Source organism: Pristis pectinata, chromosome 7, assembly GCF_009764475.1.
Source record: "Pristis pectinata isolate sPriPec2 chromosome 7, sPriPec2.1.pri, whole genome shotgun sequence".
NCBI lineage: Eukaryota > Metazoa > Chordata > Chondrichthyes > Rhinopristiformes > Pristidae > Pristis > Pristis pectinata.
Window position 1 is genome coordinate 53,648,926 of NC_067411.1, and position 18,548 is coordinate 53,667,473.

The 18,548-nt window shown below is 40.4% G+C and overlaps 1 protein-coding gene across 1 annotated transcript in view; it reads left to right on the forward strand.

Annotated features, from left to right (window-relative positions):
• The window catches only part of LOC127572256 (PC4 and SFRS1-interacting protein-like), a 60,238-nt gene that overhangs the window by 38,697 nt on the left and 2,993 nt on the right, over positions 1–18,548 (forward strand). Inside the window, exons 12-13 of the mRNA XM_052019236.1 lie at positions 500–601; positions 15,594–15,828. Coding sequence (XP_051875196.1) covers positions 500–601; positions 15,594–15,828 — 337 coding nt within the window. The remainder of the gene's footprint in view (positions 1–499; positions 602–15,593; positions 15,829–18,548) is intronic.

Genomic DNA, 18,548 nt, shown 5'->3' on the forward strand with positions numbered 1-18,548 from the left:
GGCAACAGTGCATGAGATTCTGGAAGTAGCAGCAGAGGCAAAATAGGTACCAGAAACTATGGTATCAACTGGGAGTGAAGAGCAGGGGTTTGGAGATGACAGTTATGATATTGGAGACTCGGCAGGGAGTGCAGGGTTCTGGTAGCGAGTAGGAACAATGTTGTTGCTTTGGGTTCCTGGGGGCCCTAGGAGGTTAGAAAATTCAAGATGTGAATATGGACTTGTTTTTGAACAATATAATGCTGCCTTCTTTTGATAAGCCTTAAAGAATATAGAAGGAATTTTAGGAGTTTGACGTATTGGGTACAATTTTTCAGGAGAGAGTTCAGGATACTATTTTGTATCTTAATCTAATTTAAGCTACATTGGGAAAGTAATGATTTTTTAAAAATGGTCGTTTTTGTTTGAAATACAGATTTTGAAATAGTTTGTTTAAATAGTTTGATTTAAAAACCATGTATTTTAAACATAGTATTATCTCCAATTTCTGTTCTTTTAGGATGTTAAGAAATGTATTGAGGCACTAGATGAACTCGCTGCTCTCCAAGTCACTCCACAGCATCTGCAGAAACATAGCGAACTAATTGCTACACTTAAAAAGGTTGGATTGTCTTGAATTTTGAGCTTTGTTTTAAACAAGCCTTATCTGTTGCTCCTACCTTTTGTTTAACTTCTCTCTGAAGCAAAACATTAAATGTTAATGAATTAATTTGCCATTAAATTCTTCAAGCTTCTAGTTGCCCCTGACATCTCCCTTGAGCTTCCCACCACCGCCTCCCCCCCCCCACCAGCAGTCTACTCTGTCTGTGCCGCTCATAATTTTATGAACTTCTATCAGAACTTCCTCAGCCTCTGCCACTTCAGAGAAAACAAATTAAGTTTGTCCAACCTCTCCTTGTAGCACATGCCCTCCAATCCAGGCAGCATTCTGGATTGGACACTTCTGCACCCTCTCCGTAGCCTCCACATCTTTGCTATAATGGGGCAACCAGAATTGAATGCAATACTCCAGATGTGGCCTTACCAGAGTTTTATAAAGTTGAAATATAACCTCATTAAACCCTTCAACTCAGTGCCTCAACTAATAAAGGCAAGCATGTCATACATATTTTCAACTTGTTTACATCAATTTCATTTGTACACTGAATCAGATAATCCAGGTATGTCTTCTTGGGGCTGATGATCTCTGTGCAGCCATTTTCAGGGAGCCATGGAATTGGACTCCAAGGTCCACTGTGTATCACTGCTGTTAAGGGTCCTGCCATTAACTTTGTACTTTCCCTTTATATTTGATCTCCCAAAGTGCAACACTTCTTACTTGCCTGGACTAAACTCCATCTGGCCTTTCTCTGTTCATATCTGCAACTGATCTATATCCCACTGTATCCTTTGACAACCTTCTACAGTATCTACAATGCCGCCAATCTTTGTGTCTACTGCAAACTTACTAACCCACCCATCCACATTTCCCACCCATCCACATTTTCATCCAAGTCCTTTAAATACTTCACAAACAGCAGAGGTCCCTTTATGGATCCCTGCAGAACACTGCTGGTCATGGACCTCTAGCCAGAATAAGACCCATCGACCACTACCCTCTGTCTTCTATGGGCAAGCCAGTTCTGAACCTAAGCAGCCCAAGTCACTGTGGATCCCCTGCATCTTCATCTTCTGGACAAGCCTCCCATGAGGGACCTTGTGGAATGCCTTACTAAAATCCATGCAGACAGCATCCACTGCTCTACTTTCATTGATCACCTTCGTCACCTGGGGGAAAAACTCAGTCAATTTAGTAAGAAAAGACCTGCCCCCCCCCTACAAAGCCATGCTGACTCCCTAATCAGGTTATGCTTTTCCAAATGCTCATAAATCCTATCCCTAAGAACCCTCTTCAATAGCTTCCCTACCACTGACGTGAGACTCACCTGTCTATAATTTCCAGGATTATAGTTTTTTACCTTCTTGAACAAAGGAACAACATTAGCTACTTGCTAGTCCTCCGGAATCTCACTCGTGACTAGAGAGAACACAAGATCTTGGGCAAGGCTCCAGCAATCTCATCTCTTGCCTTTCTCAATAATTTGAGGTGTATCCCATCAGCCTCTGGGGACTTATCACCCTGTTGTTCTCCAAGAGGCCCAACACCACCTCTTCCTTTATCTTCAAGTGCTCCAGCATATTATCATGCTCCACTCTGATCTTACTATCCAACATGTCCTTCTCCTTGGTGAATATTGACATAAAGTACCTTAGGACCTTGCCCCCATAATCCACCTCAAAACAAGTTCCTGCTTTTATCCTTGAGTGGTCGTACCCTCTCCCTAGTTATCCTCTTGCTCTTGATGTATGTATAGAATGCCTTGGGATTCTTTTTAATTCTACTTGCCGAGGACTTTGTATGACCCCTCCTGGCTCTCCAAATTCCATTCTGAAGTCCTTTTCTGGTTTCTTTATATTCCTCAAGGATCCTGATCGAGTTTAGCTTCCTAAACCTTGCATGTGCTTTCTTTTTCTTCTTGACTAAATTCACAACTTCTCTCATCATGTAAGGTCCCCTTACTTGCCATCCTTGTCCTTCCTTCTTACTGGCACATACCTGTCCTGTACTCTGTGCGGTTGGTCTTTAAACTCCTCCTCCACCACCCCTCCCACCTTCCCCACCCCCCCCCCCCCCCCCCCCCCCCCCCCCCCCCCCCCCCGCCAAATTTAACTCTCCCTAATTCCTGCCTAATTCTCTTGCAGTTTGTTGTCCCTCAATTTAATCCTTTCCACAAGGTCCATGCTTATCCTTATTCATAGCTATCTTAAAACTTAAGGAGTTGTGGTCACTGTTTCCTAAATGTTCCCCAACTGAAAGGTCAGTCACCCAGCTAGGCTCATTTCCCAATACAAGGCCCAGTACAGTCTTTCCTCTGGTTGGACTAATCGCCTACTGTTTTAAGAAATTCTCCTGGATGCACCTAACAGACGTCCCATCTAACACTCGTGCACTAGAGGTCCCAGTTTATATTGGGAAAGTTGAAGTCATCCACGACAACTACCTGGTTGTTTTTGCACCTTTCTCTGATCTGCCTGCATATCTCTTCCAGTGACTACTGGGGGATCTATAGTATAATCCCATCAGGTGATTGCACCTTTATTTTTGAGTTCTGCCCATATAGACTCAGTCGATGAGCCCTCCGTTATGTCCCCTCTGTTTGCAGCTTTGGTATTGTCCCTGATTAGTAGTGGAGCACCTCCCCCTCTTTCTATCTCCTGAAATATTGAAACCATAGAACATTAAACGGCCAGTCCTATCCCTCAACCAAATCACTGTAATGGCCACAATGGTTACTAATCCATGCTCTTAAGTTCATCACCCTTACCCTTATAATACTCCTTGCATTAAAATAAATGAATGTCAACCTGTCCATCCCATCGTGTATATTACCTTGCTCCTACCTGATCTTCCTTACAGACTTGCTAGTTATGACTTCTACCTTCCCCTCAGTCTCTCCACTTTCTGACCTGGTGCTTTGGTTCTCATTCAATTCTGTATCAGCTTCCAGCCTCTTATCTGCCTTTCTTTGTGGTCACTCAGCTGCCTGCAGCCTGCACCTTGGGTGTGACCACATCACTAAAACTCTCATCTATAATGCTCTCTGCATCTCAGATGATCCTGGGTACCTCCAGCTCTAGTCCTTAATGTGGCCAGTCAGGAGCTGCAGCTGGGTGCACTTTCCAGAGATGGGGTCCTCTGGGACACTGGAAGTTTCCCTGATCTCCCACATTCAGCAGGAGGAGCATACCACTACCCTAACTGCCATCCCAGCTACACTAATCGACAGAGTAATTTTAAGAAATATCTTACTTCCTGTTATCTATTCCTCTGCTCAGCCTCCTTGCCAAAGCTTCAGCACTTGTACTCAAATTATTCTTATTCAAATTACACTTATTCCTCACACAGCCACTCTCCAAGCTGGCTGCTCCAAAAATGCAGCAAGAGTGAAAAGTTGGTTGTCAAGAAACACAGGATTAGGGGGAAAATAGTGTTTGTATTGGGGATGAGTTTGAAGTGGTGTACCCTGGTTCTTAGTTTTGGGTTTGCCTTTGTTCTTTGTCGGGGAGACAGTGCAGATGCACCAAGATGATCTTCTGTGGTAAGCTAGGAAGTGATATTTGGGAAAATCACGGAAACCAGCCTCCCCTCCGTAGCCTCCTGTCTATACTTCTTACTGCCTCGGTAAAGCAGCCAGCATAATTAAAGACCTCACCCACCCAGACATTTTCTTTTCTCCCCTCTCCAACCAGGCAGAAGATACAAAAACCTGAAAGCACGCACTACCAGGCTCAAGGACAGCTTATGTCCCACTTATTATAAGACTATTGAACGGACCCCAGTATGATGAGATGGCCTCTTGACCTCACAATCTACCTCGTTAGGACCTTGCACCTTATTGTCTGCCTGCACTGCACTTTCTCTGTAGCTGACACTTTACTCTGCATTCTGTATTCTTTTACCTTGTACTACATCAATGCATTGTGTGATGAATTGATCTGTATGAACAGTATGCAAGACAAGTTTTTCCATTGTACCTCAGTACATGTGACAATAATATTCCAATTACCTTAAGAGCACTTAAGGGATCTTTTTAATAAAGATTTGAAAGGTTTTGTGCTAAGCCAGAAGAACTTTAAAGAAAGTGTGAAAAAGAATCAATAGATTAAACTAGTTGATTGGAAAGAAAATATTTACAAAATGAGTTATTAGAATATGGCATGATATCCAACAAAATATAGTTTAAGGAAGGAAATTGCCTGGAAAAAATATATATAATATTTTCTTTTTCAATCTTTTTATTGAATTTCAAACTAATATACATAGCAGTAGTGATTATACACATGGTGCGAAGAGATCGGGATTACAATAATAACAGTTGACATATACACTCACAGGGAGTAAAATATATAATCTGAACCTTCCAATCTCTTACTAAGTGAACATGAGACAAAGGAATTTGAAAAGAAATTTAATTATATGAGAAGAGAACCCCAAAATTTAAAAAAAATTAATAAACAAAAGCCAACCAAAAACTTCAAGAAAAAAGCTGGACTGTTATTTCTTTGGTTAAAAAACATTATTATGTCGTTAGCTCCGCTCCTCTATATTCAAATAAAAGGTTATTGAAAGGGATTCGAAGAAGGTCTGCTTACATCGTATGGAAATAATGAATGGACTCCAAACTTCCTCAAATTTAAGCAAAAGATCAACAGTACCACTCCTAATATTTCTAAGTTATAGTTTGAGAAAACCATTGAAATGTGGTAGGAGGTATAGGATCCTTCCATTTAAGTAGAATGGATCTCTTGGCCATTAATGTAACAGATGCAATCATACAACAAGCTGAAGTGGATAAATGGCCGGAATCCATCATTGGTAACCCAAAAATTGCGGTAATAGGATGAGGTTGTAAATCAATATTCAATACAATTGAAATAATAAAAATCTCTTGCCAATATTTTTCCAAGAGAGGACAGGACCAAAACATGTCAGGGAAGCCACCTCCAAATTACGTCTGTCACATATAGGAATTATATGGCGATTAAAAACGGGCTAACTTACCCTTAGACATATGGGTCCTGTGAACCACCTTAAACTGTATCAAAGAATGTCTAGCACACATTGAAGATGTATTAACTAATAGAATTTTCTTCCACGTCTCTAGGTAAAAGTATCTGGAGTTCTCTTTCCCATTCATTCTTAATTTTATCAAGTGTCTCTAGATGTATTTTCATAATCAGATCATAAATTATTGCTATCAAGCCCTTCTGATAAGGATTAAAACCTAAATTTTTTCTGTAATTTCAATTTTATGTGGTATCGGAAAAGTAGGTAAAATAACTTATAAAAAATTTCTAATCTGTAAATATCAAAAAATGTGATCTAGGCAAATTGTATTTATTAGACAACTGTTCAAAAGACAAAAGACAATTATCAATGAATAAAGCATGTTATTCCCTTCATCTTCCATAAAGAAAAAGCTAATCAATTCTGGATGGTTGAAAGAAAAAATTAGATTGGATAGGACTTGATAAAATGAACTTATTCAATCCAAAAAATTTACGAAATTGAAACCATATTCATATTGTATGTTTAGTTATTGTGTTAATCATTTGTATACTCAATTTAGTAAGTGCAAAAGGGAGTGAGGCTCCTAAAATAGAAGCTAATGAAAACCCTTGCACAGACTCATACTCAAAGTACACCCATTGGGGACATTAGATTACATCTAAATCTTTTGTCCAGAAAATTAAATCTAATATTAATTGCCCAGTAGTAAAATCTAAAGTTAGGCAAAGCTATATCGCCATTCTTTTTTAATTTCTGTAAATATTTCTTACTTAACCTTGGGTTTTTATTCTGCCATATATGAAAGAATTTTAGAATCAATAGTATCAAAAAAGCATTTCGAGATGAAGGTTGGAACTGCCTGGAATAAATACAAAAATTTTGGTAAAATATTCATCTTAACCACATTAATTCAACCAATCAATGATAGAGACAATGGGGACCATTTAGTAAACAATTGTTTAACATGATCAATTAAAGGTAAAAAGTTAACTTTGAATAAATCCTTGTGCTTCTTGGTAATTTTAACACCCAAATAAGTGAAATAATGTCACTAATCTAAATGGTAATTGCCTATAAATTGGGACTTGCATATTTAATGAGAAAAGCTCACTCTTATTAAGATTTAAGCTATAACCAGAGAAAACACTAAACTGAGCAAGCAGTGATAATGCTGCAGGAATGGATTTCTCAGGGTTAGAGAGATAAAGTAACAGGTCATCTGCATATGGGTCCCCTTTCCATGAGTGATATCAAATATGTTAGAAGAGGGTTCTAAGGCAATATCAAATAATAAAGGACTTAAAGGGCAGCCCTGTCTAGTGCCTCAAAAGCCTGAAAAAGGGGGTTGTCTGATTATTTGAAGCCAGTGGTGTATGGTATATCAATTTAATCGCAGATATAAAATTTGGGCTAAAATTAAATTTCTCAAGCGTGTTAAATATTTCCATTCGACTCTATCAAACGCCTTCTTGGCATCTAGTGAGATAACACATTCTGGAATTGTAGATGAAGGGGTATATACAATATTCATTAACCTCCTAATATTAAAATGCAAATAGCTTTTTTTTTTAATTAATCCTGTCTGGTCATCAGAAGTAATTTGTGGAAGAACCTTTTCCAGTCTAGAAGCCAAAATTTTGGAGTCCACATTCAATAAAGAAAAAGGTCTGTAAGGTGCACATTCAGTAGGATCTTTATCCTTTTTAAGAATTAAAGAGAAAGTTGCTTCATAAAAGGATTGTAGTAATTTACCTGCTGATAGGTCATCTTTAAAAATTTTACCTAACCAGGGAGAGAGAAGATCAGGAAAGGATTTTAAAAATTCAACTGTATACTCATCAGGACCAAGTGTTTTACCCGAATTCATTGAAGGAATTGCTTTCTTTATTTCTTCCTCCGAAAAGGGTGCATCTAATATTAGATGTTCATTAAGTGATGATTTTGGAATCTTCAAATTCCTTAAAAATTCATGCATTAATGTAGAATCCTCAGGAAATTCTGATTGATGTAAAGAAGTATAATATTCTTGAAAAGATTTATTAATTTGATCATGGTCCACCGTGCAATTACCATCTCATTTATGAACTTTAATAATCTGACGTTTAGTCAAAGCAGCTTTGAGTTGGTTGGCCAATAATTTACCAGATCTTGCACCATGTATGTAAAACTGACTCCAAGTGTAGAGTAGTTGATTTTCAATTGGAGATGTTAATTATAAATTGTGTTGCAATTGAAGTTCAATTTTCTTTTTATAAAGCTCCAAATTGGGAGCAACAGTATTTTTTATCGATTTCTTTAATCTTATCAACCAATATGCGTAATTCATTATTAGTTCGTTTTATCTATCCAGCAGAGTGTGAAATAATTTGACCACAGATATAAGCTTTAAAGGTATCCCATAATATCCCACTGGAAATTTCTTCTGTAGAATTAGTTGAGAGGAAAAAGGAAATCTGTTCTTTTAATAAAATGAACAAAGTCTAAATTCTGAAGTAAAGAAGAATTGAATCACCATTGTCTGGCACCAGAGGCTATGTCCACTAATTTGATTGATAGTTTCAATGGTGTGTGATCAGAAACGACAATTGCATCATACTTACAGTCAATAACAGATGGAGCTAATCGAGAGTCGATAAAGAAGTAATCAATTCTAGAGTAGTTGTGATAGGCATGAGAAAAGAATGAAAACTTTTTCATATGGGGTGTAGAAATCTCCAAAACTTCTAAAATTCCAGAATCAACTAAAAAGGAATTAATAAAGACAGCGGATTTGTTTGGAAGTACTTGATTCGACACAGATCTTATCCATTGGAGGGTGTAAACAACAATTGAAATCTCCACCCATAATCAACGTATATTCATTTAAATTAGGAAAAGATGCAAATAAATGTTTAAAGAACTCAGGGTGATCAATGTTAGGTGCATAAACATTAACCATAACAGTAAGCCAGTAATTAATAAAAAAAAATCTACCATTCGGGTCTGAGATTGTTTCATGATGAACAAATGAAATCGAGGAGTCTATAAAAATAGAGACTCCTTTCACCTTCACTTGTGAATTAGAATGAAACTGTTGACCCCTCCAAAATCTAAAAAAAAACCCACTGATTATCGTCTCTCCTAAGCAAAAATAATCTGGGCATTCAGTCTATGAAAAACTTTAAAGATCTTCTTCTGCTTAATTGGAGTATTTAAACCATTAGTATTCCATGAAATAAAATTAATCATATTATCCATTTTAATAGCCTAAAACATATAGTGTGTAAAGGGTTAACCTTGTTGCACTTGAGACTCATTAATAGGAAGAGGAAAGAGAGTTCAAAGAGGAGCCGGATATGACAACAATTCAGACATATTTGTAGTTTTAAATCAGTCCAGAAGAAGAAAAAAAACAGCCCAGCCCCAGCCCCACCCCCACCCCCACCCACAAAAGCCTGAAAACTGGTCAATAGACAGCCAGCATGCTACTTAATAAATCCCTTAACCCAACTCTTTTGGTGGCAAATCTCCAAGTTAAAAGGAATGCAAAACACCACCAGTAGTCAAAACATGAAGATACAAGTACCAAAAACATTTCGGAATTCTAAAGATTGAGAGAAAACGGCTTGCTGAGAAAATTCTACGCAGTCAAAAATACTGACAGTCGACATCTAAAAAAATACAAATTTCAAAAGAAAAAGCAATTAATCACCCAATCAGATTCTTAATTATTACAAAAATAAACCATTAAAAATATTAAACTAGAATAATATAAGGGAAAAAAAAGAATTGTAAAATAGAAACATGATAAGTATCCATGTTCCAGAACCAAACAAGAAAGTGTTAACAAAGGGCAGAAAAGATCGCTGGACTTAAAACGTTCAAATCTGTGAGTTAGTTATTACCTTGTAGACTAAATAGGTATAAAAATCAAAGAATAGCACATTTATTAACCATCTGGAATCAAAAGTTAATCTTTGAGAAATTCTTCAGCTTCATTCACGGAATTAAACCATTTATGTGATTTGTCGGAGTACAATCCTCAGACGAGCTGGAAACAGCAATGCAGGTTGATAGTTCCCTTGATAAAGCCACGACATAATCGGTTTATAACGCAATCTCTCTTTCATAACTTCTGGGCTGTAATCTTCAACCAGACGAAACTTCCAATCTTTATATTGGATCATTCCTTGACGACGAGCGATTTGAATCAAATGCTCTTTAGTACTCACATAGTGAAATCTCAATATTACCGGCCGTGGTTTTTGCTCTGCCGGGTGTTTTGGTCTTAATGCTCGGTGAGCACGATCAAGTATGGGACGTACAGAGAAAACTTCAGAGCCAAACATATCCATCAGAAGTTTGAAAAAGAATTCAGTAGGATTACCAGTTTCAGCATCTTCACGAAGGCCAATAATCATCAAATTATTCCTCCAACTTCGACTTTCTAAATCAATAATCTTCTGTCTTTGCTGTTCCAGTATTTGGGTAGTCACTTTTCCAGTGAGCTCAGTCTACGATCTCTCTCTTTTCCAGCTTCATCCAGTTCAGCAATTTCTGTTGTTTAACATTTTCTTGTTTAAGTGTTGCTAGTCAGTCTTCAATCTCCTTTAACAGTGTTTCCAAAGTGGAAAATTTCCGATCATTTTTTATCCAGGAGATTAGAAATCGCTTCCAAAGGAAGTTGAGGATCTCCATTCCCCTTGCTTTGAACTGCACTCTGGTGTTCATTTCCAGTAGTTAAAAGTCAAAATCCAATCTTATAAAAGTATTATAAAAGTCTTATTAAAACTTTAGCATAGATATTAAGGGCGTGGTGTACAAAAAATTAGAAAGTGAGTGGAGCAGTGCCATGATGCGACCTACTCCATCTAGCGCCACCAAGAGAGTCATATAATATTTTATGTATGTACAGGGTTTATGCAGAGAAAGCACTGTAGTGGGGTTAAGGTAGAATGCTATAGAGAGTTGGAACAGGTCTTGTGCATTAATTGGCTTCCTTCTGTAAACTTCTGGTTCTACTCCCATATACAAAGGCTTGGTTGAATGAAAACGAAAAACTGAAGATGCTGGAAAACTGAAATAAAAACAAAATAGTCAGTAGCCTTTGAACCAAAGAACCATAGAACAATACAGGCCCTTCGGCCCATCATGTTGTGCTGCCCTTCAGACCACACCTAAGACTATCTAACCCCTTCCTCCTACATATCCCTCTATCTTAAATTCCTCCATATGCTTATCTAACAATCTCTTGAACTTGTCCAATGTATCAGCCTCCACCACCACCCCAGGCAGCGCATTCCATGCGCCAACCACTCTCTGGGTGAAAAATCTCCCTCTGACATCTCCCTTGAACTTCCCACCCATTACCTTAAAGCCATGTCCTCTTGTTTTGAGCATTGGTGCCCTGGGAAAGAGGTGCTGGCTGTCCACTCTATCTATTCCTCTCAATATCTTGTATACCTCTATCATGTCTCCCCTCATCCTCCTCCTCTCCAATGAGAATAGCCCTAGCTCCTTTTGTCTCTCCTCATAATCCATACTGTAATCCAGGCAGCATCCTGTTAAATCTCCTCTGCACCCTTTCCAATGCCTCCACATCCTTCCTATAATGAGGCGACCAGAACTGGACACAGTACTCTAAGTGTGGCCTAACTAGAGTTTTGTAAAGCTGCATCATCACTTCGCGGCTCTTAAACTCAATCCCCCGATTTATGAAAGCTAACATCCCATAAGCTTTCTTAACTACCCTATCTACCTGTGAGGTGACTTTCAGTGATCTGTGGATATGAACCCCCAGATCCCTCTGCTCCTCCACACTGCCCAGAGTCCTGCCATTTACCTTGTACTCCTCCTTGGAGTTTGTCCTTCCAAAGTGTACGACCTCACACTTCTCTGGATTGAACTCCATCTGCCACTTGTCAGCCCAGCTCTGCATCCTATCAATATCCCTCTGCAAGCTTCTACAGCCTTCCACACTATCCACACCACCACCAATCTTTCTATCATCTGCAAACTTGCTAACCCAGCCTTCCACCTCCTCATCTAAGTCGTTAATAAATATCACAAAAAGTAGAGGTCCCAGAACCAATCCCTGTGGGACACCACTAGTCACAGCCCTCCAATCCGAATGCACTCCCTCCACCACAACTCTCTGCTTTCTACAGGCAAGCCAATTCTGAATCCACACGGCCAAGCCTCCCTGGATCCCTTGGCCTCTGACCTTCTGAAGAAGCCTACCATGCGGAACCTTGTCGATCACCTTACTAAAATCCATGCAGGCAACATCCACTGCACTACCCTCATCAACCTTCCTGGTCATCTCCTCAAAGAATCTTCCCTTCACAAAGCCATGCTGGCTGTCCCTAATCAGTCCATGATTGTCTAAATGCTCATAGATCCTATCTCTTAGAATCCTTTCTAACAGTTTACCCACCAGAGATGTAAGGCTCACTGGCCTGTAATTCCCTGGACTATCCTACTACCTTTCTTGAATAAGGGGACAACATTTGCCACCCTCCAATCCTCCGGTACTATCCCCGTGGACAACGAGGACTCCAAGATCCTAACCAACGGTTCAGCAATCTCCTCCCTCGCCTCACGAAGCAGCCTGGGGAATATTCCATCAGGCCCCGGGGACTTATCTGTCCTAATATTTTCTAACAACTCCAACACATCTTCTCTCTTAATATCTACATACTCTAGAACATTACCCTCACCAACACTGACCTCAGCATCATCAAGACCCCTCTCCTTGGTGAATACTGAAGAGAAGTATTCATTGAGAACCTCACCCTCTTCTACAGCTTCCAGGCACATCCTCCCACCTTTGTCTTTAATTGGACCTACCTTTACCATAGCCATCCTTCTGCTCTTTACGTATGAGAAAAAAAGCCTTGGGATTCTCTCGCCAAAGCCTTTTCATGTCCCCTTCTCGCTCTCCTCAGCCCTTTCTTAAGCTCCTTCCATGCTACTCTATATTCCTCACGAGCCCTGTCTGATCCATACACCTTATGTATGCTGCCCTCTTCTTCCTAACTAGTTGTTCCATCTCTCTCGTCACCCACGGTTCCTTCACCCTACCATTCCTTCTCTGTCTCACTGGGTCAAATTTATTCCTAACATCCTGCAAAAGATCCCTGAACATCGACCACATCTCCATAGTACATTTCCCTTCAAAAATGTCACCCCAATTTACACTCCTAAGTTCTCACCTTATAGCCTCATAATTTTTCCTTCCCCCAATTAAATATCTTCCCGTCCTCTGCTCCTATCCCTGTCCAAGACAATTCTAAAGGTTATGGAGCAATGGTCACTGTCCCCCAAATGCTCACCCACTAATAGATCTGTCACCTGACCCGGTTCATTACCTAAAACTAGATCTAATATGGCATTTCCTCTAGTTGGCCTGTCAACATACTGTGTCAGGAATCTATCCTGGACACACTTAACAAACTGTGCCCCGTGTAAACCCTTGGCACTAAGTAGGTGCCAATCAATATTTGGAAAGTTGAAGTCTCCCATTATAATAACCCTGTTATTTTCGCATCTCTCCAAAAACTGCCTCCCAATCTGCTTCTCAGTATCCCTACTGCTACCAGGGGGCCTACAGAATACTCCCAGGAGGGTAACTGCCCCTTTGTTATTCCTAACTTCCACCCATATTGACTCTAGAGAGGATCCTTCTACATTATCTACCCTTTCTGCAGCCGTAACAGTGTTCCTGAGCAGTATTGCCACCCCACCTCCTCTTCTTCCCCCCCCCATTCCCTTTAAAACACTGAATACCAGGAATATTCAATATCCTTTCCTGCCCTGATGTCAGCCATGTCTCTGTAATAGCTACAATATCATTGTCCCATGTACTAATCCAAGCTGTCAGTTCATCTCCCTTATTCCCTTATTCCTGGTGCTTCTTGCATTTAGGTAAATGCACTTTCGCCCATCCACCTTACTACTTTTACAGCCTGTACTCTGCTTCTCCTTGCTGAAAGCCTCTCTACTTGTCAGATCTGACTTCTCCCTGTCCCCTTCTTCTTCCTCCCTTCCTCCTCGCAATCTAGTTTAAACCATCCTGAACCACCCTAGCAAACCTGGCCGCAAGGATATTTGCCCCCCTCAGGTTCGGGTGTAACCCGTTCTCTCTGTACAGGTCCCACCTTCCCCAGAAGAGATCCCAATGATCCAAAAATCTAAAACCCTCCCTCCTGCACTAACTTCTCAGCCACACATTTATTTGCCATCTCCTCCTATTCCTCCCTTCTCTATCCCGTGGCACTGGCAGCAATCCGGAGATCGCTACCCTTGAGATCCTGTTCTTCAGCCTTCTGCCTAGCTCGCTAAACTCACTTTTCAGGACCTCATCCCTCTTCCCAGCTATGTCGTTGGTACCAACATGAACCACGACTTCTGGCTGTTCTTCCTCCCGCTCTAGAATCCTGTGGACCCGATCAATGACATCCCAGACCCTGGCACCTGGGAGGCAACATACTGTCTGGTTTTCATGCTCACTGCTACAGAACGTCCTATCTGTTTCCCTGACTATAGAGTCCCCTATCACTACTGCCTTCCTCTTCTCCTCCCTTCCCTTCTGAGCAGCAGGACCGGTCCCAGTGCCATAGACCTGGCTACTGCATCTCCCTCAACAGCCTCCAAAGTGGAAGACATGTTACTGAGGGGAACAGCCTCCGGGGTCCTCTGTTCTATCTGCCTGTTTGTTTTCTTTTTCCATTTCCCTCCCCTGACAGTCACCCTTCTATCTACTTCCTGGACTCCAGTAGTACCTGCTCTAAGGGGGCTGACCGTCTCCTTATGTACAGTATCTACATAACTCTCCCCCTCCCTGATGCTGCGCAGTGTTTGAAGCTGCAACTCCAGCTCATTGATTGTGAGCCGAAGTTCCTCCAGCCTCAAGCACTTACTGCAGATGTGGCCATCATGGACCGCAGCAAGCAGCTGCAGCACACCACCACGTCCTCCATCAGAACTAATTCCTTTTTCCCCCCTAGTTTTTTTTACTTAAAGATTTATAACAGATATCAGATAAATCTAACCTTTACCTACTTACCAGCTACTCACCTGCCTTGCCCCTTTACACTGAAGCCCCTTGAGCCCTTTGTAAAAAGAGAAACTGTTAATGTTTCAGGCCTGGTCGCTGGAAGCTAGAAGCTGCCTGACCTTAGATGAATGAGATTATTTTGGTGAGATTAAGACAGATTGGAGATTGGCTCTGAGGCACTCCAATTCCCTACAATTTTCTACAAGTTTAAAATTGTTAATTTGTTTATTTTCTAGCAAAAAAAATTACGTAAAGAGTTCTGATTTATGTAAAATATGCAGGGATTTTTTTATTTAGGACCATGAAGAATTTTGAGGTCCTTTGTATCTAGCTGTATTTGGGACATTTCTTTATTACACGTCGTTCCATTCTCGATTAACTATTGTGGTAACAGTTGAGAACGTTGTTATTTTCTGCACAAGGGTTTCATGCAGCACAATTTTAGGATGATAACGTGACCTTTCTGACATGGCATTCTACTTTGAAAATTGGCAGAGCTTTGATCTGTTTTAGTAGCTCTTTGTAATGGTGCCCCCGTGTTGCGGATGTGTAGTAGCTTGAAGAGCAGTAGTGTAAGGAAGTTATGCTCAAATAACGCATTGGTTTTGGACACTTGAATTTGTTCTGCATCTTTTTAGATGTAAGCTTCAACCACTGGGCACATGCTGGCCATCTGAAACAGTGCAATAGCTGATTGTAATAGACACTGTTTTTGAAAGTTTAAAATGGAGCAGGGTATGGGCTGATTTTTACAGAAATTACATTGTTGTATTTTGTTTGACTTTATGACAAAAGTACTATTTCTTATTCTTGCCCATCATAACTAAAGCATGGATTTCTATATTTTATGCTATATAGTTGCTAGAACCTTGATATTCTCTAACCAGAAGTCCACATTTTCCACAATTATTTCAGTTTGTTTTCATTTGCCTTCTTGCATTACAGATGCGAAACTACAAAGCCAGCCAAGATATCATGTTCAAGGCAGATATGATTTACAATAAATTTAAGTCCATGTTCTTGGTTGGTGAAGGTGATTCTGTGATTGCACATGTACTGAATAAATCTCTCGCTGACCAGCGGCAGCACGAGGAAGCTGCTAAGGCACGTGAACAAGAGAAGAAAATTGATCAACTAGAAACTAACAAGAAATCTGAAAGCGCTGAGGAACAAGTGATGGGTAAATTTCATTTCTTTTCTCCAGCCCTTGCCTAGTTCTGTGTTAAGTGAATATACTGGGTTAAGATCACTTCTGTGATTTTTAGAGTATTTCAGGGCAGTGGCCTGCATTTAGTGGCACATAAGGCAACCACTTTCTTCCATTGTTATCTGTTCAGAGCAAGATACTTGTCAGAGCTTCTTGTAGCTTAAGATCCAATAGATCACAATTCTCCACGGGTGACGTTTTATATTTGTCAATCTGTAATAGAGTTGTTTCTGGGATTTTTCCATTACAGGAATTTTATATAGATAGATTGCATACCTGACTCCCTCACTATCAGTAGAACCAGTAGACAATCCTTTAGTATGGCTGTTTCCTTTCAATCTCCCTTGCTTGGGCCACCCAGTCATATGCCATACCCTCTCTAGCACAGCTCTTGGATATTATAGGAACACAAAGCATTACTCATCTATGGGCAGTCCTTGCAGAAAATCTAATGATTCAGCCTGGCATTTGAGCACCCAGGTTTGCTTGCCTTCCATCCTCTGTTTATTATTTTACTGGTTCATGGAATGGAGAGGAATTTTGATCTCAAAACACTGCATGCTTGGAATGTCCAGGATGCTTTTTGAACATACAGTGTTTATGGAAATATTCTTGTTTATTTCAGCAGAAGGGGACTTGGTTTCCAAAATGCATTGCTCCAGTCAGAAGTTAAATTGCACAGCTCCATCAGCTTGATTGGTGTATTAATTTTAATTGGTAATAAAAGGTCTATGATATAACCCAATTGGAGTAGGTGACAATGGAGAACAATCACACTTCATTTTTGTGCTTGTCCAGCATCTGATAACCTCTGCTCGGAGAGGTGGATATTGAGTGAGACAGCTGCTATGAACTGCTTTTGTTTCAGTGAGACAAATGACTTTATAGTTGGGACCTTCTTACTGGAACATGTTGATGGGAGGTTTTGTTCTTGTATTTTCATTGAATCATAGAAACATACAGCACAGAAATGGGCCCTTTCCCCCCACCTTCTCCTTGTCTCACCATGATGCCTGTCTACACTAATACCATTTGCCTGCATTAGGCCCATATTCCTCTACACCTTTTCTATTCAAGTACCTGTCCAAATGCCTTTTAAACATCATAATTATATCTGCCAACACCACCACTTCTGACAGTTTGTTCTAGATACACTGCCCCCCTAGTGTGATGTAATATAGAACAGTATAGCACAGGAACAGGCCCTTCAGGCCATGATGTCTGTGTGAAGCATAATGCCAAGTTAAACTAATCCCTTTTGCCTGCACATGACCCTTATCCCTCTATTGCCTGCATATTCATGTGCTTATCTAAAAGCCTCTTGAACTCCATTATTGGATCTCCTTCCACTACCACCCCGGCAGTGCATTCCAGGCACCTGTCACTGTTTATGTACAGAAAAAAAAACTTGCACCGCACATCTCTTAACTTTCCCCCTCTCACCTTGAAACTATGCGCTCCAGTATTTGACATTTCTACTCTGGGAAGATGATTTTGGTTGTCTACCTGATCTATGCATCTCCATAATTTTATAAACTTCCATTTGGTCTCCTATCAAACATAGGATAGTACAGCACTGGACAGGCCATTTGGCCCACAATGTTGTGCTGATCTTGATGCCAATTCATTCTAAATGTCCTCTTCCTGTTTATCATCCAAATCCTTCCATTCCTTTCATGTGTCTATCTAAAACTGCTTGATTCCAGTATACTCCTGGTAATCTGTTGCAGGCACCTACCACTCTTTGCATTTTTAAAGAAAAAACTGTCAACTTTAAACTCTTGCCCCCACCCCCCAAAACCTTAAAAGCACATCCTCTGGTGTTTGACATTTCTACCCTGGGGAACAGATTCTGACTGTCTATCTATGCCTCTCGTAATTTTAAAAACCTCTATCAGGTCTCCCTTCAGCCTCAGAATCTCTAGGGAGAACATCTCAAGTTTGTTCAACCTGTCCTTATAGCTCATTACCCTCTAATACAGGCAGCACCTGGTAAACCTCTTCTGCAACTTTTCCACAATCTCCACATCCTTCTTATAATGGAATGACCAGAACTGCACACTATACTCCAAGTGTGGTCTGACTAAAGTTTTGTGTAGCTGCAGCTTGACTTTCTTACTCTTATATTCAACACCCCTACCAATGAAGGCAAGCATTCCATATGCTGCCTTTACCACCTTATCCACTTACGTAGCCACTTTCAGTGAACTATGAACCTGGATCCCGAGACCCCTCTGTACCTTAATGCTACTAGGGGCCTACCATTAACTGTATACATTATTTGACCTCCCAAAGTGCAACACCTCCACTTGCCCAGATTAAACTCCATCTGCCACTTCTCTGCCCATAACCTGTAACTGATCTATATCCCACTGTATTCTTTGGTAGTCCTTTACACCGTCCACAACTCCGCTAATCTTGGTGTCTCCACACACTTGCTAATCCATCCAGTTACATTTTCTTCAGAATCATTGACATGTATCACAAAACAACAGAGGTCACAGCACCGATCCTTCTGCAACACCACTGGTCGGGGACCCCCAGCCAGAATAACAGCCTTCCACCCCTACTCTCTGTCTTCTATGGGCAAGCCAGTTCTGAATCCAAACTTGCAATTTACACTGGTTCCCATGCATCTTTATCTCCTGAATCAACCTAGCATGAGGGACCTTCTTGAATGCCTTCCTAAAGTC